The following is a 26,554-nucleotide window of genomic DNA, read 5'->3' on the forward strand; positions in this document are numbered from 1 at the left end:
AACTACTTCTATCTATGGTACATGGGAAGAATTATGCCACAAAACGAGTAAGAGGTAGCCAATATTATTGCAGGGCTTTAGTGACCAGTAGTTCTTCCTATTTATGCCAATAAGAAGTGATCTAAGGCATCTTGAAAGTAAAAATATTTACTGGTGAATTTTCCCTTTACACGTTTCTCCTTTTCTTCCAAAAAGACAAAAATAAAATAAATGCGCAAACAGCTATTTCTGCAGACTACCATTAGAAAAATGCATGCATGCCTCCAGCACTGTTATTTAACGAAACAAGACACCTCATCCTCCTCCACCACTTCAGGTGGACCTTCAGTCACACCCATTGAAGGCAGGAACAAAGAATGTGTAAAAATCAGCCCAGCTAGGGTAGCTCTTTATGTTCACAAAGTGCAGTTGAAGCAGCTCCATGTGAGTATTAAATTATTGTCTTGTAGCACTGATCTACATTTATTTACCTTCCCACTGTAACTCAGTGAGGCAACTTCGGGCGACTATAGAAAATGCATCGCCGCGTGTGCATTAGCGCAGGCGACTTTTCATTGTAGCCTATGGGGAAAAACGCTGAGGCAGTTTGGGGAGATAGTCGCTCAAAAGACGAGGCGATTAGTCACCAGGCGACTAAATCTCCCCGAATCTCCTCGTGCGGCCTTACCCTAACACTGAAATCTCTGCAGAGGGAGACTAACGAACTAGATGTGATAAGAATTAGGATTGCCAGTTTTTCTGGCCAGTTTTTTTTCAACTCTTTATCTTTTTTTTAATTACATTGGCATCAAGCAGCATTATTTGCTGGCACTGCCCAGGTACTAGGGATTCTATTCCAGCTGGGTGTGGAAATGCACACACTGCTGGCTTTGGTGTATAATAAAGGTATTTTTCATTTTCCTCATTCTCTATATAAAAAAATACGGAAAAGCAACAGGGGTCAGGGGGTACAGAGGCGGTGGCTGCCACTTCAGTTTTGTAAAGAGCTTGGTTTGCAGAGAAGTAGAAAAAGGGCTGGTTGTTATGGCATGTTTGCAATCTTGAGTAGTGCACCCAAACTACTCTAATTTGCAATTCATTTTTGAAGATATTACAAAATGAAAGACATGATGTGTTGCTAATAACAATGCCACTTATTTTAACTTATATTTACAAATGTTTGATATATACCACTAGGCCCATATTGTTTTTCTTTGGGTCAACTGATGGCTCCTGCTCCCATCTTGCCACCAGGCTGCTCCATCTTCTGCCCCAGGCTCCTCCTGTCTTTGTCTTCGTCTTCCTCCTTTCTCTTTCTTCTTGCTGACCCAGTGTTCTTTTTATGTCAGTCTTCAGCCACTACCCCCATAGCTCAGTCACAGCCCATCTGATAAGATGGGGGAGGTAAAAGCCTACATCCCACCAAACGGGTTTTCTCGCATACAGTAATTCCATTTTAAGCTCCAGTAGCAAGCATACAGCCCGTGCCATTCGCAGGAAATTAGTGTGTGTATGTATAATTTGTAGCAGGGTGTGACTTAGAACGTAAGCTACCTGGAGGCCTGACTTTGTAGTCAACCCCCTATATACAGTTGATAACACATAATTATGAATATGGACACAAAACACATACATATAAAATCAAATAACTGCATACCCCAAAAAACAAGTTCCTCCTTCCTTAAACCTGCTAAAAGGGTAGTTCACCTTTAAGTTCATTTTTACTATGTTACAGAATTTCCAGTCCTTAGCAACTTTTCAGCTGTCATTTATTAGAATAGTTTTTAGTATTTCAATTATTTCTATTTTTCATCTGCCTTTTTCAGTGGAGGACACTTACCCCAGCAGCCAAAAAAACTATTTGAACTGTATTGTTATTGTTACATTTTATTTATTTATTAATATATATATTATTTTTTTATTTTTAAGACCTGAGAGTGCAGATATATATCTATATATCTGCACTCTCAATTCTTAAAAAAAGAAAAATGTATTGTTCAATCACAGACTGACGTATATATATATATATATGTATGTATATATAAACGAGTTTGCAAAGGACCAGCACACTATATTGCCATTATATATATATATATATATATTTATATATATATATATAATTTTTAAGGCCAGTATAATATCTGGGGTTCATATAATCACATATCCTGTATGTTTAGTTGAAATTAATTACAGCAGTTTCTATGATTGTGTTCATTTGAAGTACAGAGCTCATTATTATTATGTACCGCCTGGCAATGGTGAAGGGCAAGTTCATGCTCGTATGTATTAGAAACAATAACAATTACAAGAGCTCATCTGTGACAAAAGGATTATTTCTGCATTATTAAGTTTTCCTGGGCAAAGAAAAGGCACTTTCCTTTGCCTTTCACCACAGTTTCCAAACACTACTGTTTTTGCGCGTGTAGATCCACATACAAAAGATATTTGAGAGACAGAATTTACAGAAACCTGACTGTCTGTTATGATCCTAATATATATGCAGCCAAAGATATGGGAAAAGTTAGCCAATTGAAATGTTGTGATGGTATTGACAGGGTTTTAGAATATTATATATATAAGGGGCAAGAATGAGTAGGTGAAATATAAAGGGGTAATATTAAGTTACCACATGTAATTTTATTATTATTGTCTTTTGTGTGTATAACATGTTCTTAATTATGTTACCTAGGTTATATGTTAATTGTAGGAACTAGGATATAGGAGATGAAGGCAGTGCTGTTTTGTCTTCAGATGTATAGTAGATAAGAAGAATCTAGGCCAGAAGGTACATTGGAAGTATCCACTCTCCACCATCACCTGGGGCACTTGCATAGTGACTGCTATTGTACATGCGGGATGGCTGCAGACACTGTAAATTCATGTCTTACGACTTGAGGTCTATGTTGAACTAGGCTACTGATTTCTGGACTGAAATGTACAGCAGAGGCACTGGTAACAATATAAGTTGACATATTCAGCAGTATGCAACACACCTTGAGCTAGTGGGACACAACCTATGGAGCACAACATATGGAGCACTGTGGAATTAGTTCCTGAAGGTCCAGCAGAAACATGACCATAATGCCTGTGGTATCAGATAGAACCAATGTTCCCAGATTTAATGGAGTGGTTTAGAGGTGCTTCTTAGTTTATTAGATGATGCAGGTCTATTCCAGAGCTGGTACAAAATTCTTTGGAACGGGACTCTAGAAGATGGCATTACTCTTGGCTGCAAATGAGGAATGCAACAATGGAGAGATGATATTAGAACACTGATCTGTAAGAATCTGCAAGTCTGGACTACAGCAACTATGGATGAAGTTGTCAAAAGTCGATACCTGGAGTTTGTGGACATGAAGGCACCCTTCTGCAAAACCAGTTTATTGTCCCAATTTAAAGTCGTTGTTCACCTTTGCATAAGTTCAGAATCTGCAAATGGATTATTGTGCTGCCAGACTATTTCTGGTGAAAAAAATTGTTGGAAGGTGAACAACCCTGAAAGGCCAGGTCCATGAAGATTGATGCAACACATTTACAGGTATCCTTCAAGAGCTATTCAAGAGGTGGATGCTGGGACCCGCATTGCCCTTATGGGTGCCATCTAGACCTGCTGTCCATTGTTTTGGACCAGAATAGCTTACAGACCATGAAGGGAGGGTTATATGAATAACAACCTGCTAGCAGATGTGAACACTCCCACACTATGGGCCCTAAAAGTGCACTGAGTGGCTCAACCGATTTGGTAATTTATTCCTGGACTGTAAACCAAGTCAGGAACAAGAGGATGTGAATGCCCTCTGGAGCTTAATCCCCCCCCCCCCCCGAAACTTTGATGCACAGGTGGTCACAATAAAAGGGGTAAGTTCACCACCTGTGCGATTCTCTCAATAACTTTCCTACATTAGCTATACTTGAGGCAGGGGTAAAGGTAGATATATCTACCTCTTCATAGTAACTGACAGAAGACTAATCAGTGATAGGATAAACAGAAGTGAAACTCCCTATAGGAGTAGAGATAGTCAGCCTAATGAGTCAGGTTTGTGAGGCCACAACAAGGCATTTAGTGGGGGGTAGTGACCCTGCGGTGGAGCAATAGTTAGGGATTTAGTGTATAGTAGTCAGGTTACAGTGGAGACCCTGAGATACTGAGTGTCGGGGGTGATCCAGAGGGTCAACACACCAGAGAGGATGATAGGGGGTCTGTATTAGGACACCGGAGCACCCAGTGCCAGGCCAAGTAGAATTTGTGCCCAAAGTAATAATACTTTGCTCCACACCCACCCAACTCTGCTCAATGCCTGCTACATAGAACCCCCACTACTACTTTTGCTCCTTACCAAACTCACTGGGAAATAATTCCATACAAATCCCCATCATCGCGAATGTGAATCGAGTTATTGTGACCAAGACTAGACTGGGATACAAAATAGGCCCAAACAACCTCCCACGGACCCAATTAATAGTGACAGTCTATGGCATCTTAAAGCAGTTCCTCTGCCATATACCAGAACCCACAGATTGCCAGGTTCAATAGGGACAAGCTGTTACACATAACTGCGGATGTAAAACAGAACTACATTCACAAATATATTTGTTTTATTGCAACATGCTTCCTGTTTATTTGGAAATGCCTGAATCACCATGTGTGATGTCTAAGCAAACTGTAATTGTTGGTCTGTGTGTGTTTGTATTTTAATACACAATAAAATGATGACTTGTTTGTTTAATTGTGTCATCATAACTATAAAAAAACTGATGAAAGCGACACAGATGATGAAATAAGACCTGTTCTTACGAAAACAAAAAACACATTTGCAAGAATTATATTAACCTCTCTTTGTTGTACTGCAGACTTGACCCTCCCCCAACTATGGATGGCCTGAAGGAACAGAGGATGTTGGATTTTGCAATGGAAAATGCAGTGCGTGGTGATCCTCAGAGTGTGGTTGATGCTATAGACCATTTCTGCAGAAACAAGGAATGGGCCATGAATGTGGGAGATGAGAAAGGTAAAAAGGGGTCAAAGCGTTATGTTGACTAACACCCAAATTGTCTAAAAGATGGAAGTTTCAGACCTCTGCCGTCCTGGTCAGTATCCAACTCACAACTAGTTTCATTTATTAACACAGGTCCAACTGCAAACAAATCTAAATAAAATCAAATATAAAAAGAATCATTTTTTAACTTCACTTTCATTATATGCCAGCGGATTGTTGTGCGCTCTCACTTTAGGGATATTAGAGAACTTCTAAAGTATATCAGAAAACTATATACAGTATTGGTTTTTTTTTTCAAGATGTGCTAATCTTTCTCAATATAAAACATCATACGTATGAATGGCAGGTATCACATAGCAAATATTCATAGTACTGCAAAACTGTTGCATGAAGAGACCCCACAATGAAAATATTGTAGGCAAAATGTTTACAGGTAAAGATCCTCAAGTCAAGAATCCATCAAGAACAATGAAGAATACAATAAAATTCACTGAAAGCAATAAAAAATTATTTTTCAGTAAGACTGGTTCAAAATCCTAGTTCCACTAGTGCAGAGTAATTTTTGGGACACAATGGAGCAATCAAAAGCAATGCATTACTGAAAATGCAATAAAATCACAAAAATGAAATACAAAGGTAATGTAATTATGTGGTGTGAATAGCCCTTATGCTTGTCACTTGGCAATAAAAACATTTTAACAAAATGAACATTTGATGCAATAAAAATGTGTTTGTCTTGATGACTTAAGAGTGGATTGGATGATTTCTTGGACAAGCATAATATCAAAGGTTTGTGATGGTAAAATCTTCAATTTTGGGCAGATTTATCAAGGGTCGAAGTGAAAATTCGAAGTAAAAAAAATCAAATTTTGAGCTATTATTGTGTACTTCAATTATCAAATAGGCCACTGTCTCTTTAAAACTTCGACTTCAACCATTCGCCATCTAGAACTTGCCAAATTGCTGTTTTAGCCTATGGGGGACCTCCTAGAATCCATTTGGTGTAGTTTTTCCGGCATATACTTTGTTTTGAATTTAATCGAACACGCTCGTTTCGAACAATTCGAATACAGCTTATTCACCCGAAGCTAAAAACTTAGATTTTTTAAATAAATTTCGATTGGTCTTTTTTTATTTGAATTTCAAAGTTATGGGAGTTCAAAAAAAACATTACTTTGAAATTCAACCCTTGATAAATCTGCCCCTTAGTATAGATATTGGTTTATATAGTGTAGTGTATATATAAGTGTGAATGTATGGATAGTTTCAATATGAATGTGTGTATACATGTGAACTGGGGTTCTTTTGAGCCCGATTGATTTTAATGGACTTTTGTAAGGAGGAATTTAGGAAGAAGTGCAGCTCTGTCATTTTTGCATCTACTGTCCATCTACCAAGAAAGGACATGGCACATGAGATTTTCTGTCCAGACAGACTGTCAGCACTCTAGTAAATGCTGCCCCCATGCTGTAGGCAGTTTTAAAGGGGAAAAGGGACATGGAGCTACCATGTCCTCAAAATTATAACTGCAACCATTTGTTTTTCTCTTTAAGGTCTGATCCTAGATAAATTGGTGAGAGAAACAGATCCTTTGCTGGTGCTGGAGCTGGGCACATACTGTGGATACTCTGCTGTGAGAATAGCTCGACTGCTGAAGCCTGGAGCTCGCATCCTCACCATGGAGATGAATCCAGTTCATGCCTCTATAGCCAGGCAGATGATTGAATTTGCTGGCGTCAACAACACGGTAGGCACATTGCTTTATTTTGGCCAATATAGAAGTTATCAGTACAAGCTGTAAGGTAGATATTCAGCGAAGCTAAAATAAGTGCCTGATCTAGTCAGCATCTAAAATGCTGTTGCAGGGGATTTCTTCTTCCATTAGAGATGATCAAGGAACAATAAGCAGAAATAAATCAAATGTCTTGTTGGTTCTACAGAGAAGGAGAGTTGCAAACAGACTCCAGCACTCACTAGCAGTCTTTGCTCTCCTCAATGCTTCAATGGCAATCAGCAAAATTATGATAAAATGGGATTGCTAACTCCATAGTCTGTTATGAAAGTATCTCAAAAACAGAATGTTTTGGTATATATAGATTTTTTGTTTTTCTATTAAAATCAGTTACTCTAACTGAGCCTGTTGAGTGCTGTATTTTTATGCTATTTTGTACACATTTGTTTTTGTTTGGTGAGTGCTCCTCCATGTTCTATATATGTATATATATATATATGTATATATATATATGTGTGTAGATATATATATATATATATATATATGTATATATATGTATATATGTGTATATATATATATATATATATATATATATATATATATATATATATATATATTAGGGATGCACCGAATCTACTATTTTGACTCGGCCGAACGATCCTTCGCAAAAGATTCGTCCGAATACCGAACCGAATCCGAATCCTAATTTGCATATGCAAATTAGGGGTGGGAAGGGGAAAACTTTTTTACTTCCTTGTTATGTGACAAAAAGTCCCGCGATTCCCTCCCACCCCTAATTTGCATATGCAAATTAGTAATTCGGATTCGGTCGGCTGGGCAGAAGGATTCGGATGAATCCGAATCCTGCTGAAAAAGGCCGAATCCTGGATGGATTCAGCGCATCTCTTATATATATATATATATATATATATATTATATATATATATATATATATATATATATATATATATATATATATATATATATAGTCTCGTTGTCGAAGGGATCCACACTCATAGGATTTATACCCCATATACGGTCCGACAAAAGCTGCTGGCAGACCTAGTTGGCAGTTTATTGGCCCGTGTGTGGGGCCATCCGACAGGTGTCCGCGATCGATATCTGCCCGAAAATTGGCCAAATGCAGATTGGGCAGGTTAAAAAATCCCGTCAGATTGCGGCCACATCTTTTCGCTGATGCCTGTTTGGCCTCCATTCTGATCCAATCGTTGGGCATATCGAGGAGAGATCCGCTCATTTGGCGACACCTCCACATCTCCCTGTGTAGGGCCACCTTTAATGACAATCCAAACTTCTTTATTATGGGGAGACTGACATTTTAGCTACCTCCATAGCCTTTCTCAGAGGTACCCGAAATGTCAGTCTCCCCATAATAAAGACATTTTGATTGTCATTAAGTCCTGTGAGTGCGGATCCCTTCGACAACGAGACCATACTATTTACTGGACCTGCACCCAGGCAAGCCGGACTGATCACACGCCTACATTATGTGCAGTAGTATGTATATATATATATATATATATATATATATATATATATATATATATATATATATATATATATATATATATATATATATATATATATATAATATATATATATATATATATATATATATATATATATATATATATATATATATTATATATATATATATATAGACTTGTGCTACATTGTTTCAGGAGTCAGTAGTGTAAAGAATATAAACAGCCAGATACTGTTTTCAATAGCAAATGCATATACCTGTAAATTTAAAAACAAAGTTGCTTGGAATTACAGTACATTTTATTTCAGTATGCAAAATGGAAATCCCTTTGTGGGAACATCATTAGGTAACAGTATGCTTCCCTGTGATAAGGTACAGTCGTGAGCTCCCTGATACCTTCTGTACATTAACATTTCTCTGAATAAATCATATCAGAGGGTTCTATGATGAGACACTTGTTTTATTTGCCGTTGAGTTCTTATTACTAAAATCTGACATTCTGATTTTTAGGTTGAAGTACTTGAGGGGTCCACAGCAGATTTCATCCCCCAGCTGAAGCAAAACTATGGGGTGGATACATTTGACTTTGTGTTTCTGGATCATTGGAAGGACAAATACCTCATTGATACCAAACTTTTAGAGGTAAACCTTAATAACAAGTCTTCCATTTAAAAAAAGACAACAAGGATTACGCTAGTTGTTGTCTGGGCTATTCAATATATTACAAAGCCATTTCTGTAAGACATACATTACTGCATTTGTTAAAGGAGAAGGAAAGCTACAGAGGCATTTTATTGCCAATAGACTAGCTGCAATAGTGCAAGCTAGGATAGGAGTTTCAGTATTAATGTGGTGTGACATCTCTCCCTGCTCACTTATAGCTCTGGGCTCAGATTACAGCAGAGAAGGAAAGGGGGGGGGGAGGAGCAAACTGAGCATGCTCAGGCCCGGGGCAAGGAGGTTTAAGCTGAAGGCAGGAAGTCTGATACAGAAGCCCATGTAAACACAATAGAAGGAAAGAAATGCAGTGTTTCTTTTGACAGAAGACGCGAAACGCGTAAGGTGGGCCATGTGGGGTTAGTGTACCGAAAACCTTTTAAATGTGATTATCAATAAATGACTTGTTTTTACTTTAAGAAGCCTTAGGACATATATCTTTTTTAATATTTTTAATATAAACATTTTTGCATTTTGATTGCCTTTGGAACTGGGGCGGGTCCCTTTGGCCTAGTTAGAGATTTACGGAAACAGTCATATGGACTCCCGACCCACAAATTATATATAGGACTCAGACCAGCACTACTTTGAGGGTTTACTGGTTTGTGTGTGTGTATATATATATATATATATATATATGTGGACCTTTCTGATAAGGCTTACTTAGTTTTAACCTTTCCTTCTCCATTAAAGATGTAGGAAGGGACATAATATTAGAAGACATGAGGCCAATTACAGCAAGGCTACCTATAACCATGCAAAGTGTTGCCTTTATACAGGGCTTATTGATTGGGAATATTTTTTTGGTGGGTTATATAAGTTGAAATCTACCAATGTTTTAGAAGAGTAAGGGGAAAAAGCCTTCCAGCCAAGATACATCTGGATGTGACATTTTCTGTACATAATAACTACATTTTCATGCAAATAAATTAGGTAGAACAGGGTGTGCGACACCATTTGTGTATTGTATATAGAAAATAAGAAATAACCTAGCTTGCCTGCAATTTTTTTTCCTTTTTCCCTTGACTATTTTTTAAATACAGGTTTGTGTATTTTTTTTCCTACTGTTTAGGAGTGCTGGTTGCTGAGGAAAGGTTCAGTGTTATTGGCAGATAATGTTGTCTATCCTGGCATCCCAGACTTCCTGGAACATGTCAGGAGCTGTGGCCGGTACGACTGCACAAACTACCCATCTCGGGTGCAGTACATCAATAAAGAAGATGCTCTTGAAAAAGCTGTATTTAAAGGTTACTTGTGACAGGGAAAAAATGACAAAAACTGTGCAAGAAGGACCTGATAGTTATTTGTTTGATAAATATGTTTTGGAAGCCTTGTTTATACCTACACCTCTGAAACCTCAGTTGGACTGACATTTCCACATTGTAATGCAACTAAATTATCAAATGTTGCCACGTGATTATGGTGCTACCAGGTAACAGTCTCAGCTGCTCAGGGAGTGCCACGTGCTTTGTTCCGTGACCTCATGCAAATGGACTAAAATCAGTAACAAAAAAAAACCTGTTGTAATAAAGAATAAAACAATTGGCTAAAATACATTTGTGTGCTGCCTAATATCATGTCGATTGCCTGCAAGTGTGTGTCTAAATTGTTCTGTACGTCTGACCCTGCCTTTCTTCACAATTAAAAGTTGGAAAACATCTGTCAAACGAAAAACTGTTAGTGGGTTTGGTTGACTTCATGCCCCTTAATGCCCACTCCCACATACAGTTAGTTTGTCCACATTCCTAACTAAAAACTAAAACAAAACACAACACATTGCAGTAGAAGGAATGTAGGCATGTACAGCATGACTCGGCACACTAAGATTTCTATGGGACTATTCTGAGGGTGAAATAAAAGTTAATTGAATTAAAGCGAGATACACTGTACGCACTTAAAGCAGGCATAAAGATTTTAATCTTAAACATGCACTCAGAGCACAAGCTGTGCATAATTTGTAGAAATATATGTTTGCACTGCATATCATATCAGCTGGACACTCAAGTACATATAGTGGCAGCCATTTAGGTGTTACATAGTCTCACTGTGCCATACAGATGTTTGTCAAACTCAGGTATGTGTGACTGGGTCAACTGTCCTGGGGCAAGGTCAACCTCCAATTAAAGATGTAGAGCTTATAACCAGCTCTTCCATGTTCTTTTCTACTGTCAGAGTGATTTCCTTCAGAGCACATACATACACACACAGAAACTCTACATACCAATATCTATATTATCAATATATATCAATATATATCAATATCTATATTAATTAAAGTAGATTTTTGTATCACAATAGCCTTTGATATTATGTCTGTCCAAAAAATCATCCAAGCCATTCTTAAAGGCATTAACTGAATCAGCCATCACAACATCAGCCGGCAGTGCATTCCACAACCTCACTGTCCTGACTGTGAAGAACCCCCTACGTTGCTTCAAATGAAAGTTCTTTTCTTCTAGTCTAAAGGGGTGGCCTCTGGTACGGTGATCCACTTTATGGGTAAAAAGGTCCCCTGCCATTTGTCTATAATGTCCTCTAATGTACTTATAAAGAGTAATCATTTCCCATCACAACAACCCCAATGTTGACAATCTACCCTCTTAATTGAAATCTTCCATCCCCTTAAAGGACCATCAACAAGAAAAAATTCAAGTGTTTTAAAGGAAAGGGCGATAAAATGTAATGATGCCCTGCACTGGCAAAACTGGTATGTTTGTATCACAAAAATAACTATAGTTTATATGGGGGCAGTCATTTAAGCACAGGACACATGGTAGATAACAGATAAGTTCTGCAGAATCCCATTGTATAATACAGATCTTATCTGTTATCTGCTGTGTATCCTGCGCCTTTTCTCCTTTTCCAGCTTGAATGGCTGCTCCCATGGCTACACAGCAGCTTGTTTACATTATTAACAGCACATCATATTTTCATTACCTTAGGACTCTTGTTTATTGGTGTTACTGTTCTTTAACCAGTTAGTCTCTGCACTCTCCCCAGCTCATTTATATCCCTCTTAAGGACTGGAGTCCAAAACTGCACTGCATACTCCAGATGAGGCCTTACCAGGGACCTATAAAGAGGCATAATTATGTTTTCATCCCTTGAGTTAATGCCCTTTTTTATGCAAGACAGAACTTTATTTGCTTTAGTAGCCACACTGCCTGGAACTAGATCCTTGCTTGGGAACACACTGCCATTTAGTGTATAACTTGCATTTATATTGTTTAAAGGACATAACCTTGCATTTACTGGACCAACACTTTTACGATTGGCCTTATCAAATGGCTTAAATGTACCTGATTTGATTTTTACAATGCAATTGCTGGTCAAACTAACCAAAAAATCTGCTGGCTTTGGTGGGGGTCGAGTGCTAAGCAAGTCTTTAGCCAATTTGACGACCCGCATGCTGGGCTGTATGTTACTGATTAAAAAATCTTTTCCCCCAAATCAATAAACATATAATCAGGGTCTATGGAGTCCCGCCGGCAGGAGACGGGGTTGCAAACTATTATAGAAAAAAAGGACTGGCCTTAATGGTTTGGCTAAACACTTGGGCAAATTTGGGCCATTCCAAATCTTGCAAAATGTCCAGGGATTTGTCTGAATGCAGAACTGTGCATCCCTGGTAGTTATGCAATGGAACACATGAAAATCCACAGTCTATGCTCAAAATAAGTACAAACGTGTGTGAGATTTTTTTTATCTGTGCAAATTATTTTGAGCAGAAATTTCTATTCCTTTTGACTTATTGCATATACTACAAATAGGTGAGTTTATCAGGAACACTGCTATCCCTTCCCTGTCTCCAGCAAACCAGTTATATATTACGGAGCTCAGTGGAACACACGCCCTGTTTAATTTGTCCCCAGCCAAACACTATACAGAGCAGAGTGTGTGACACAAAACAGATTTCCTAGTTCCCTTCTCAGCCCCCTCCTTCATGTAGGCAGGGAAACTGAATGAGCAAACGGTCAGGTGACTCAGCATCTACTGCTTCCATTGAGTGCAGTCGCAGCCGCTCCTTCTGTGAGTATAACATATGTATTTTATTCATTTCTTTCTCTTGCACTCTGTATTAATGGAGTGTGTATCTTATTAGCTTCCCCTTTCAACTGGGACATCTTTAGCCACCGTCAGCTGATATTCTTGTAAAGGGAAACTAAAACAATACACATGACTTTGGGATAGGAGTGGACAGACCAACAACCCTGCCCCAGGTCAATGTAGTACAGGGATCCCCAAACTTTTTCACCCATCAGCCACATTCACATGTAATTGGGGAGTAACATAAGCATGAAAATAGTTCCTAAAGATGCCTACAAAGGGCTGTGATTGGCTATTTGGTAGCCCCTATGTGGACTAGCAGCCTACAGAAAGCTCTATTTGGCAATACAGCTGTTTTTTATACAACCAAAAGTTTCCTCCAAGCCTGGAATTCAAAAATAAGCACCTGATTTGAAGTCACTGGGAGCAACATCCAAGGGGTTGGGGAGCAACATGTTACTCACAAGCTACTGGTTGGGGATCACTGATCTAGTAGGTTGGATTATGTAAGACTGTAGGGCTAATTTAGACAATTTCTAATCTGCAAATCTGCAGTCACTAATAGCAAACTGTTCAGTGTTAATTGATGGCTGGTTCCTACTAATTAGGATACCTATAGAAAGAATAGGATCCAATACACTAAGAGACGTTTCAAATCTTCTGGTCAGTGCAGGTTTTGCAAAAACACAGGACTCACTGTGCAGGTTATCCAGCAATAGAAGAAATAAAATGCAAATTTATAACTCGATTGGTGTAATGAAATACCTCCAAAGTATATATTGCACAAGATACCAAATGTTCTTGTTTTGCCAGTGATGAAGGGACTTGAGGCATGTTGCAATGTAATATTCTCCATTAGACTTTTTATTGCTTAGCAAATCTTAATTGCACATTGTGAACCTTTAACATCTGCTTGAAGGTGTCATAAAACTTTTGGAGAAAGTGTAAAAACGTTTGCGTTATTACTTCAACTGCTCACAAACTATAACGTTTGCAATCACTATCCTACTGTCGTGTGAGAGGTTTCGCAAAGGCAAAATTGTTCACTTTGAGAACATTTATTCGCATTGTGAATGAACTGCGAACGATTTTCGGGTTATCAATCAATTTTATATTCCCCGATGAGTGTGTATTTTTTTTTCTCAATGCTGCTTGGTTTCTACTGGCAACGGCTCTGAGCAGTCTAGCACCTATGCTAGTATATCAGCCCTTGTATGTAAGAAAGTTCTAGTCTTCAACCAGATAAGTTTTCATCCCATGTACCAGGCATACATACAGAGGAGGATCCCCTAAAGGCTGGTACTGTATCTTTTCTCATCTAATACTGTTGCTTATGTATTTTAAGTGTACTTATACTGCTTGAGTATTCAGAAAAGAATCACTCTGCTCACTCCCAGTTGGGTCAATAAAAATCAACTGCTGGCTCCTCGTCTCTATTGTAGCAGACCCGTGCCAGACCCAGTTGTGGAACCGTACACCTTAATTGCAGCCCAATTGCAGTTCAAACAAAGGCTTCCCATAAGCAACCTGTTGCCTGCATAAAGTCTCTGTAAACCAGAAGTGATATCAATAGTGGGCATGGGGAACCAGAATTGGCATTATTGACAGGGAGCTCAGTATGTTTTATGCTTCATAGCCAACTGCAGACTACCTGCCTACCACTGCTGGTATCTCTGCATGATCAGAACATGAGGGCTTTTCTGCCCAAATCCTGACCATTTTGCGGTTATTCTGTGTGTACCCAACACATTGCAGGACTCTACTATAAAGAGAAAAGAGCTGCAAGAGAAGAAGAATAAGGGTTGCATACCTGCAATTACACAGTGTTAATTAGAAGACAGCAAAAGAAAAAGAGATGTGTTTCTTACGTTACGATAGAGACATACCACACCTACTGACTAAATCAAAGAGTTGCCAAACCATTTGTGTAAATGCAACAGTCTTTTATTAACTAACCATATTTTCTGACTATGAATAAGGGCCAGGAAAGCATGAAATGCATCAGGCAATTTATATACTTCTACTCAATGAAAGCCTGTTTTACACAATTGGTTTAGAGATATCTTTCTATCTGTCCTATTTACTCCTCCAGCTGAGGACTCAGGGCAACACACTCAAGCCTCCATTAACCTTGGTACTTTACATATATGTGTATTCCATATATATATATATATATATATATATATATATATATATATATATATATATATATATATATATATATATATATATATACTTATATATACTTATATATAAGATCATATATTAGCTATATGAGCGAGATCAATGTCTGATCAGCAAGTATGCATATGCTCAGAAATCAGTTACCATATTTTTCATTGTGTCGGCATCTTCATAGTAATTGAACAAATTACAGAGTGGGTGTACAAGAGGCTGCAGCAGATATAACCATGTGTACATGTCTCATTCCCAGTATGGCCCTGGTACATTTGGCTGCACCATAGAGAGTGGATGGATTTAAGTTTATAGTTCATATTACAATTAAGAAGATGTTACATTTGCAGAATGGGGTGGAGTGGGGGGCTGATGCAGTGATACCAGCAAGTTCTGTGTGGAGGTTTTCTGAATGTGCCAGTTAAATGAAAATTAGTGCAGAGGAAAAAAATTGGACTGGGCATTGGGATCCTGAGTTTGATTCTGATCAGGGCACTATGTGAAAGAGTTCATATTTTCAGAAGAAGAAAAAGAAGAAGTGATTAGTAGTTTAATCTACACAAACTTGCAGTGTGGTTGCCTTCGTTACACTGTGTTTACCGCTCCTCATTTCATTTCATATTTTCTCCTCATGTCTGTGTGGGTTTCCTCCAGGTACTCTGCAAATTAAATTATGGAGATTAAAGGACTCTCTGCCCCAGGAAATGTGTTTTTTTGTTTTTTTATATTTTAATATAATACTATTCTCTTGCCAGGTTTCCTTTGAACATCACCACCCTAAAAGCTGTTTGACATGGCCCAGAGTAAGGAACAGCGGATCTTGGATTTTGTGCAGCAGAATGCAGTTCGTGGGGACCCCCAAAGCGTAATTGACCATATCGATGAATACTGCAGTAAAAAGGAGTGGGCAATGAATGTGGGTGATGAGAAAGGTAAGTAAACAATCAACATTTGGAACAGCCTGCTCTCTGTTGCACGGTTTATTTCACTTTCTTTAAAAAGATAGCTATGGAAATCAAGTTAATGCCTATATAAAATGATACGAGTTAAATTGGTCTCCTGGTTTGAAATGAAGAGGTTACATGGAAGTAATTAAAACTGTATCAACAAAGAGGAAAACACGATCAAGAAATATGGTGCTGTGAAGATGGAACCAAGATGCAGCACTAGCGCAACAGCAATAGATGATTCATATTAAATGACTAATGCTAATTGATGGGTATCTCCCCATACAAGCAGGTTGTACTTGCCTGGACAGTGTAAAAACTCTGCAGATGATCAGCTAAGAAGCATCCGGGAGAGAAAGAAAAAACATACATAAAGCAGAATGCCTAAGTAAGTGTAAGGATTGACCGACAGGAGCCATGTGCTGTATAACTTTAAATTTTAAAGGACATGTCAACCATTTTTCCAGTTTTGGCATGCCTGTATACATTACCTTAACCCAACCCAAACCGCATTAGTTTCGCACCGAAATTCCCCTCCTGCTCCCTGCACCACTGCGTTCTTTCTCGGTAGATTCAAGCATTTACCCGGCGGCCATTTTTTCCGGGTTGAGAGCTTCCTGATTGTATTGCACATGCGCCAATTGTCCCTCCCGCCTGATCTCTACATTATGGTTACTATGTTATTATGGATATTATGGAAAAGGCAGTGTAATAGTTAAAGTCTCCGATTCTCAGCTCGCTGCAGTCAGCAGAAGAAATATGTGCTTGGAGGAGGAGGGGGGGGGAGGAGAGTTAAGATCTACAAGTCTGTATAGCAACTATAAAGCTATTTGTTGATTGGCGGATCAAATGGATAGGCGTGTTTTGAGAGGTCACTAATGATGCGGCTGAAAGTTTTAGTCAAAGCCGATTTCCCTCTATTGCGCATGAAAGATTATTTGCTAGAAAGTGCTCATGTGCAAATCGCCAAGCGCGAGCGCTTGTTCTGAGGGGAGGGGGGAGAGAGGCACATCGTGGAGGAAAGAAGCTGGAAGCTGAAATCAACCAAGCTGCTTAGCGGATTGCTTTTCAAGGACTGGAGTAATCGGTATGTGAAGAATGTAGTGAGGCTTTTTACTGATTGAATTATTGCTGTGGGGGTTGACATGTCCTTTAAAACAGAAAAAAGCAAACTCTGCAGAGAGATATAGCAGGGCCGCAAAAAACAAGTCGAGATTCAGGCCAAAAGACAAGGCCAGGCAACAGACAAACATATCAGGAACAGGTCAAAGGTCAGGACAGGCAGTGAGGCAGAGTACATGCAGAGTCGATAAACAAGCCAAGGTCGAAACCGGGAGATCAATATCAAAGGGAACACGGACCAGACAGGGACAGGAACAAAGCAGGAACAAGAAAAGATTACCAGATCAGATTCAGGAGCAGAAACAGAATCAGGAACATGATTACCAGATCAGGAGCAAGGTCAGGTGCAAGGTCAGGTTGTAACAATCTCGTTAATAGGAACCTTGTGAAGTGAACAGTACCTTTGAAGGCACAGGAGAACCCTGTGGGTTCCGGTGTTCACCGACGCCCTTTTGGGCCCCCGGGCTTTCTGCTGCGGAAGCCAACAAGGAAGTGTGTAGCCAATAGACGTAAACGAGGTACCGGCAGGGATCAAGAGAAAGCGTAGTCGGAGTCAGGCGAAGAGTTCAAGGCAGGCGGCAGAAGTCGTAGTCAAAAGATCAGGAAAAGGTCAAGGCCTGGGCAGGAGGAGCGGTGCCTTGAATGTAACAGGTACCTGGTTTGAAACCAGGGAGTTCCTGGCAGCAAGTGTCATATAAAACAATACAGTACAGTTAAAAATAAAGTACAATGGTGTCCAAAGAAATACACAGTGTACAAACTACTACATGCCACGGGAACAATCACACCATTTCTGAAAATGCTATATACAGTGTTTTAGTAGCATTAAAGGGATACTGACACGATAAAAACAGCCACCCAGTACAGGTATGGGACCAGTTATCCAGAATGCTTGGATAATGGATCTTTCCATAATCTGGATATAAATACTTTAAATCTACTAGAAAATCATGTAAACATTAAAAGAACCCAAATAGGCTGGTTTTGCTTCCAACAAGGATTAATTCTATCTTAGTTGGGATCAAGTCCAAGGTAATGTTTATTTTTACAGAGGAAGAGGAAATAATTTTTCAAAAATGTGGATTTTTTGGATAACATGGAGTCTATAGGAGATGGTCTTTCCATAATTCAGAGCTTTCTGGATAAAGGGTTTCCAGATAAAAGATTCCATACATAATATTTTTTTTCATAAATAGGAATGAATGGTTTGTTAGTGTGCTTCCCCAATTAACTCAGCCATGTCGTGTGTCAGTAGTGCACTGAGAAATGTTTGCCCTACACCTGCATTGCTTCCCATAGAGTGAGTATAATGTATGCTGCCTATGGCTGACATACAGAGGAAGCCTGTAAGGCAAAATACATCAGCAGTGATCTCATGTGTAATCTGTTCCACCTTACTGATTGCTGAAACATGGAAGGAAATTTGCATTATTCTCTCTATAAAAGTGAAGCTGCAGGGCAGAATTAAACTAGTAGGCTCTATGCCTAGAGGTTATGAATTTTTATGGCACATGTTTCAAGGTTTTGTATAGCATACTATCTACTGCTTATTTTTGGTTTGGCTCTGTACATGCTGCTCTCTTCTTTTTACTTGTCTTAGTTATTCCCAAATCAAAAGGTGATTGAGAAGACCTCCAGCTTACTCATGAGATGTAGCTGCACGATAATGAAGTGCTCTACCTGTGAGGTTTCCACTTGGTGAAAGTGGTGGGTGCCCGACCAGAAATCCCCTTCCTTGCATGGGGACAAACGTCAGTATAGACAAAATCCAGAAGCACACCACAACTAGGTGCTGCATGAAAATAGGTGATTTGTTTAGCCTATAAGCATTTCACAAACAAGGCAACGTTTCGGACCCCCTGGGCCCTTTATCAAGGCTAGAGGGGTCCGAAACATTGCCTTGATTGTAAAATGCTTTAAGGCTAAACAAATCACCTATTTTCATGCAGCAACTATTTTTGTTGTGCTTCTGGATTTTGTATATACTCATGAAGAACATGGAAGATACCGAGCAGGGCCGGATTTCAGCAGCGTGTCCCCAGTGCTCCTCAGCAAGTAGCTGGACGACATGCCGCCCCCAACAACTTGCCACCCTAGGCCAGGGCCTTTATGGCCTTGCCACAAATCCGGGCCTGAGGCCGAGATCATATTTGTTTTACTTAGTGCAGGGGTCCTCAAACTGTTTAAACAAGGGGCCAGTTCACGGTTCCTCAGACTGTTGGAAGGCCAGACTATAGTTTTTAAAAAAACATAAACAAATTCCCATGCACACTGCACATATATTATTTATAGTGCAAAAAACAATACAATATTTAAAATGAAGAACAATAATAATTATAATCTGTATGACCAGTAATATGGTGCCACACTGACTTAACTGTAATCACAGTGGATCATACAGTATAAGTGCAAGTGTTGTTACAGTTAGGGCCATATACAGCTTCAGCCATGTGTACTCAGCTATTGGCAGTTTGTAGTTGGTACAGTGCAAATCCCTTTGGGTACAATTCCCTTGTATTTTGGTACTATTTGGTTTCACTGTACTTGGGGTATTGTTATTACACTGCACTAAATACTTTATATGATTCATATAAAGTTTTGAAAGTAGCAGCTCAGACACTAATAATAGTCAGTGCAGAAGTACAATGGTTGTGGAATCATATTATTAGGGATGCAGTGGGAATTCAGACTTGAATCCAGACCTGGCCTTGGTTGGTAAGTGGTATTTGCTTCTTGTAGTCATCAGCCCTCATTTCCTTATTCATTGCTGTTAATATGTCTGCTACAACATGCTCAGCTGCAGAGTTGGGCACTGGCAGCCTTTTGCTCAGATTTGTGTCTTTTACAGGCTTATGGGTTGTGACTTATATTTGGCCACACACATTATATATATATATAGACCCCACATGTTTCTCTATACCTGTTATACCCATGCCAACTACTGTTTTTCTCTCTGAGAAGTGTGTTGGCTGGCGCCCGGGAACTGTGTGCAGGGCCTCCATTAGAAATCACGGGGCCCCGTAAAACAAAATTTTTGGGGCTCCCTGGGCCCCGCCCACCCTCACACCCCAAGCCCCACCCCATACCCCGCCCACTCCACATCACAGTTAAAAGACCACACAGACATCAGCTCCTAAAAAAGTAACCCCCCACACACACAAGTTATAAAAAGCTATTGATGGACAGGGCCCCCTTATAAGTTAAAAAAAATTGGGGCCCCCAAAAAAATTTTAAAAAACATTGGTGGTAGGGGCCTATAGAATATTAAAATAATACATTGGTGGCCAGGGGATTAAAAAAACACAAACTGGTGTTCAGTAGAATTGAACTCAAAGCTTCAGGACTTCAACTTTGCCTCCTTTCGTGACTTTGGGTCTTTTCGCCGCTTCAGGACTTCAATTTCGCCTGTTTTCGTGACTTCGGGTCTTTTCGCTGCTTCAGGACTTTGGCTGTTTTCGTGACTTAGGGTCTTTTCGCCGCTTGGGACTTCGGCTGCGGCTGTTCGGCACTTCCGCATTCTACAACATAAGAAATGGCCGCACGGCTCGGGCGCTCGTAAGGGGGGCCCGGCTCTTTCAAAAATGCAGCACTTGCGGGCCCCCCTTCAGGCCCGAGCCCGAGACACTTGTCCCCCCTGTCCCCCCCTGATGGCGGCCCTGACTGTGTGTGCCAATCTGCTCATGCTGCACATTCTCTATGTAGGGTTTGGCGCCATCTGCTGATTAACTAAAACCAGTAATTGATAGTGTCTCATTATTAAATAAGTATCTCATTATTTCTTTCATTTTTTACATGAATTTTTACATGAATGAAAAAAATATGTAATTGTAAGGAAGTTCCAGTGATGTAGTTAATGTACATTGCTTTTTGAGCTTTCCCTAAATGTAATTGCTATTGAAAGCATTGGTAGATTTGCCATTTATATTCACTGCACTGCATGTTCTGACCGTTTAGAAGCCCAGAAGGGGTACTTTATTCACTATATATTTGTATTCTGTATTCATTCTTCTAACATCAAGTACCGTTTGTTTCCTTCAGGTCTGATTCTGGATCAAGTACTTAAAGAGACCGAGCCATTGGTGGTACTGGAACTGGGCACTTACTGTGGATACTCTGCTATCCGCATAGCTCGGCTGCTGAAGCCCAGCGCTCGACTACTTACTGTGGAGATTAACCCAGATAATGCTTCCATTGCCAAACAAATGATTGAATTTGCCGGAGTAGAAAACAAGGTAAGAGCTGGGTGTTCAGTGATGTCCCAGAGGTCCTGACTTCATAATCCAAATTCAATTTCCTTTTGCTGCGTGTGAGTTTTGTGCTAAATTCTGAAACATTGCACTTTACTTTTAAGTTATATTAAAGGTAGGTTATGGCATGGGCCTCTGCAATTGCCCACCACATTCCTCCCCTCCCCAATTGCCCCTGCATATTACTATGCTCTCACTTGACCCCTAATAAACTCAGAAGCAAAACTTTTTAACTGCTTATGTTTCACAATTTTGGACATTGTCATGACATTTACAAGGGCTGACCAGTTGATGGCCTGCAGCTTGTGCATAGGCTTAATATTAGTACCGTGATGACCTTGTCCGCAATCAGCCACATCCATTAATGCACATACATGACCCTGCTTTGCCCAAAACCCTGTGCACTTTCTGTAAGCTGGTCTCTTTCTGCATCCACAATTCTAGGGTGCTCCATGGAAACTGGGTCAGGTGGGAGGTGTCCTGCTTACCAACAGGTTCCACATCTTTCTTTGTAGTTTATTCACTATAGCACTATTCATTTGAAAAGGAGAAAATCTCAAGAGCACTTGAAGAGTGGGGCTGTCCAGTAAACATTTGCTGGCATTTGAATAAAACGACACAAGCTTAGCACATTGCAGATGTGTGGGTGCCATTGGGGATGGGATATATAAGTGATTGTTCTACTCACTTGCACTTAGCGGTTAAAATTTTAAATTCTATATTCCAATAAGTATAAACAGAATATCTATTGCCTGTAAGTTGTGCACAACTGTACTCTGGTCTGCAAGTTAAATATCAGATACAGTAGCTGGCCCTGTACAAGGAACAACCGGAATTGTGCTGTAAAGAGCATCTTTTTGTGTACCAAGACAGAGGGCAAGTGAGTCTCTCTTTTTAAAAGTATTCCCATTCTTGTATATGGAATAAACATTATTGCTAGTTATAAAACCAGTTTCCAGCTCAAGACCGTAAGCTCCATAAAAAAAAGAGCTCAGAAGTCAGACCTAAAACAACGGTGTCCCTAGGACATAACCTGGGAAGGCTGTGGTCTATTCATTTAAAAGTGTATAAAAGGCGAGATGCAATAGGTGTCACACCAGAAGCAACACTTCCTGAATTCATGTGCTGTAGAAGGTGAGAAATATAGATCTGCAACAGATTCATGTAACCGTGTGCCTCAGAGTGAATCTCCCAACATTCAACACTTAACCATAATAAATTCTTTTCTCCAGGTGCAGATACTTCTTGGCTCCACCGAGACTGTTATTCCTCAACTGAAGACAGAGCATGGTGTAAAGCACTTTGATTTCGTATTTATTGATCACTTTAAGATCAGATACGTGCCTGACACTATATTACTGGAGGTAAGTTGCATTTCCTTGTACAGGTATTGGACCTGATATCCAGAATGCTCGGCACCTGGGGTTTTCCGGACAACGGGCCTTTCCATAATTTGGATCTTCATACTTTGTTTACTAGATAATCATGTAAACATTAAATACTTTTAATAGTCTGGTTTTGCTTTCAATAATAATTAATTTTATCTTAGTTTGGATCAAGTACAAGGTACTGTTTTATTATTACAGAGAAATTTGAATTATTTTATTATAATGGAGTCTATGGATAACGGAGCTTACTATCTTACGTCTGCCATAAATCAAATAAATTGAAAATCAAATAAACCCAATAGGATTGTTTGCCAGAAATATGGATTCATGCAGCTTAATTATGGTCAAGTACAAGGTTCTGTGTCATCATTGCAGAGGAAAGTGAATCATTTAAAAACTCTGTTTGTAGTCTATAGGAATTGGCCTTCCAGTATTGGACATTTATGAATAATGGGTTCCCATTTAAGGGATCCCATATGTGTACTGTCTTGCATAAAAAGGGCATCAAATCAAGGGATGAAAACATAATTGTACCTCTTTATAGGTCCCTGGTAAGGCCTCACCTGGAGTATGCTTTACAGTTTTGGTCTCCAGTGTCCTTAAAGGAGAACTAAACCTCCTTGCTAATAAAAACCCCTACTCCCTATACACACACACACATATATATATATATAGATGATCTTATATGTGTCAGCAGGAAACTCTTTCTGTCACCAGACATATTTTACAAGAGAGTGTCACATAATTCTTAGCAAAACCCCTGTTTTGCATATTTGAATCTTTTCTTGCTGAGAGTCCAGGGCTTGAGCATATAATCATACAATGAGCTTTATATTCCTTTGAGTGATGGAGCCCAGTCTTTGTGCTACTGAATATCTAATGCTACCCCTCTTTCTTTCTATGCAGGAATGTGGTTTACTCAGAAAGGGCTCAGTCTTACTCGCAGACAACGTGGTGCAACCTGGAGCACCAGAATTTCTTAAGTACGTCCGGACAAGCGGTCGATATGACTGTACCAACTACCCGGCCCATGTTGAATACACGGATAGAGCAGATGCTTTGGAAAAGGCTGTGTTTAGAGGGTAGGTTTGCATCTCAAAGCCCAGTCAATTTGTACAACACAGTAAGAGTGACAGGCTCTTGCTGGAGATGCCTTACCCAAAGGGGAACTCTTCTGCTCGTGTTCTGGGACTGCACTGCCCTACAACCTTATTGGAAAAAAATAAAGTGGCTGATGAATACAGTCATATAGGAATCCTCTATCCATAAACTCTGCATTAGTTCACCTCAAGTATTGGAAAACCACGGCCTTCCGTCTTGGAAATGTAAGAAATAGCACTCATGGAGAAACTCTCAGGCCAAACTTTGACACAAATCATTAACGAAAGTTCTACTGTCTACGAGTTACTAAAGCAAACTTCAGACTAGTCTATTTTGTCTTAATAACCCAATAATAACTAGTTCTAATGGCTTTATTCCACCTTCATCCATTCTTCCTTCCCCTTCTCTCAAGCTCCCCGACAGTTGCACATCAGAGACTCTTGTGTAAGCTCCTTCTAAGATCATCTGGTTGTTATTTGCTTTTTGTGATTTTGACATGGAAGTCCCTATAATGGATAATGTTACTCTCTTGTGATGATAACCTTCATTGATATGTTATTACTTGTCAACCATATACATATAGAAATATCAGAGTATCGAATTATCCTGGATCATCTAATACGCATTACAAGATTATTAAAGCCCTGTGTGTTGTAACAAAAATCTGTTCCTTCCGTGAAACATTGCATTTTACAGGGTATTGTGTTCCATGGATATAAGCACCAAAAACAGCGATGAAGGAAAGCAATGTATTGTATTTGAATGTGATATTTTACTTACCTATACATATTTAGCAAATACAGACAATAACAACAATTAACTCCATCTTTTTCCAGAAACCATAGCAACCAGATATTTCTCTCATAATTCAAGCAGCACCAGAGCAACTGCTCCATGTTAATTCCTGTGCATTTACAGTCAGTCCTCCCTCATTATTACACCTGATTTCATTTGTATCAGTGACTAACAGCTGTGAGTGACTTGGTGGTTTAAAGCTGGTTTTCCACCCTAAAATTCTCCACCACTAGTCTGCGCGGTGTTTGATTATAGAGTCTTTCCTAGGTTCCATATACAGCACAACAGACATGGACATGTGGTGTCTACCCCTCACTGACATTTTCTATTTTATCTTTCCATGGTCTATTTTACACCAATTTTTTCTGTTTTTTTTTCTTCTTGCACTGTAGCGCTTTCCTTGCTTTTCCCCTTTTTTACAAAAGAAAGTTCTGCTCATATTCTGTGATCCTCTTTTTATATCTCCCACATCGTTGATGTCTATGTCCCCAGTTGCCTCCTGTTTTCACCTCTTTCCCTGCCAAGTTGATGCGGACATATTGGACTCAGGTAAAGCTGCTACAGAAGGGCTGAAACTGGACTGTTTCTTGCCTGATTTAGCCACTTACTGACCCATATACCTGTATAGGCACAAATGATGCCTCTCTGATACATAATCATAGCACAGTCAAGTCAGTAAAGTTCACCATAGACATTAAGATTTTTCTCTCCTTAACGACAAACGGCAAATTATTGTGAGGTTAGTGGGCACTGAACGATCGTACATCTAAAGATTTTTCATCCGACATCGGTCTGGAAATTGATTGGGCAGCTTAGAAGATTTTCATCGTTCACAGTGAAATGTATCTCTTGTCCAATTGTGTGCAGGACCAAGCAGGCGGCTACCCACAGTTTTCCTATCTTCAACTAGATGATATCTCTTGAAATGGTCTTTTTAGACAATGGACAAATCGGACATTTAAACAACCTTTTCAAGATGAGCTTGGTCTTATGAAAACAAAAATATCTTATAAACATCTTAACATCTATGGCCACCTTAAGGCTGGAAACTTCCCTTTAGGCTGGGAAACTGCTCCCTTTCTAATAGGTCTGCAGACAGGGTCAGACTGGGGGGGGGGACGCACGCGCACTGCGTTTATGATGCATCCCCTCCCCTGCTGCGTTTGCGCACTGTGTTTTTACCATACAGACTGCAGAGCTCAGCTGTAAAATCTGATGTTTGGCCCAGGACCTAAATGACTAAATTGGCCAATGTCACTTCCCAATTTGCCCCAAATTACGTTAAACCAGCAATAAAACTACTATAAAATCAGTCTAATGCTAATCCATTATTAGAACGTTTTAGTTTTAATTGTGCATGCAGGGTGAACCTTAGTGGCACCACTTTAATTCACCAATTGGCCAAAGGTTTAGTGACTTTGCTATACACCACAATATCCTCTTGTTTGGTAAAAATAATGTGATAGATGTAAAGGGCTCAGTTTCTTCTTGCAGTTGATATATGTATGTATATATATATATATATATATATATATATATATATATATATATATATATATATATATATATATATATATACACACACACTGTTGTGCAGTATAGCTTGTGTCTCTCCCTAGGAACGTGCTGGTAGTTAGGTGCCAGAGATACAGAATAGCCCTTATTCAATAAAGAGTGATAAAATCACTTAAATTCTCCTGATTTGAAGAGATTAGTTCACTTTAAGCAAATTATTTTCCTGCTTTGAGCAAAATGTTTCAAATCAGGTTAATTGTTTACCTAGAAACACAAGTAATTTGC

The 26,554-nt window shown here is 39.3% G+C and overlaps 2 protein-coding genes across 3 annotated transcripts; both read left to right on the forward strand.

The window, feature by feature from the left end:
- Nucleotides 1-310: 310 nt before the first annotated feature.
- comt.2.S (catechol-O-methyltransferase S homeolog) lies at nt 311-10,486 on the forward strand. 2 transcript variants are annotated; one of them, XM_018244128.2, is made up of 5 exons: nt 311-423; nt 4,831-4,988; nt 6,530-6,723; nt 8,726-8,857; nt 10,005-10,486. In XM_018244128.2, exons 2-5 carry the CDS (start codon nt 4,850-4,852, stop codon nt 10,188-10,190), a joined length of 651 nt encoding a protein of 216 aa, XP_018099617.1. In that variant the 5' UTR covers nt 311-423; nt 4,831-4,849; the 3' UTR covers nt 10,191-10,486. The 2 variants fall into 2 exon arrangements, with proteins under 2 accessions (XP_018099617.1, XP_018099616.1); XM_018244127.2 differs by lacking the exon at nt 311-423 and adding an exon at nt 2,133-3,517.
- A 2,453-nt stretch (nt 10,487-12,939) lies between these two features.
- Nucleotides 12,940-24,622, forward strand: comt.S (catechol-O-methyltransferase S homeolog). Its single transcript, NM_001096875.1, is given in 5 exon segments — nt 12,940-12,961; nt 15,910-16,086; nt 21,262-21,455; nt 22,703-22,834; nt 23,765-24,622. Coding segments are annotated over 4 exon segments (645 nt in total). The 5' UTR covers nt 12,940-12,961; nt 15,910-15,947; the 3' UTR covers nt 23,945-24,622.
- The last annotated feature ends 1,932 nt before the right edge of the window (nt 24,623-26,554 follow it).

The sequence above is a fragment of the Xenopus laevis genome, chromosome 1S, assembly GCF_017654675.1.
Source record: "Xenopus laevis strain J_2021 chromosome 1S, Xenopus_laevis_v10.1, whole genome shotgun sequence".
NCBI classification, from domain to species: Eukaryota; Metazoa; Chordata; class Amphibia; order Anura; family Pipidae; genus Xenopus; species Xenopus laevis.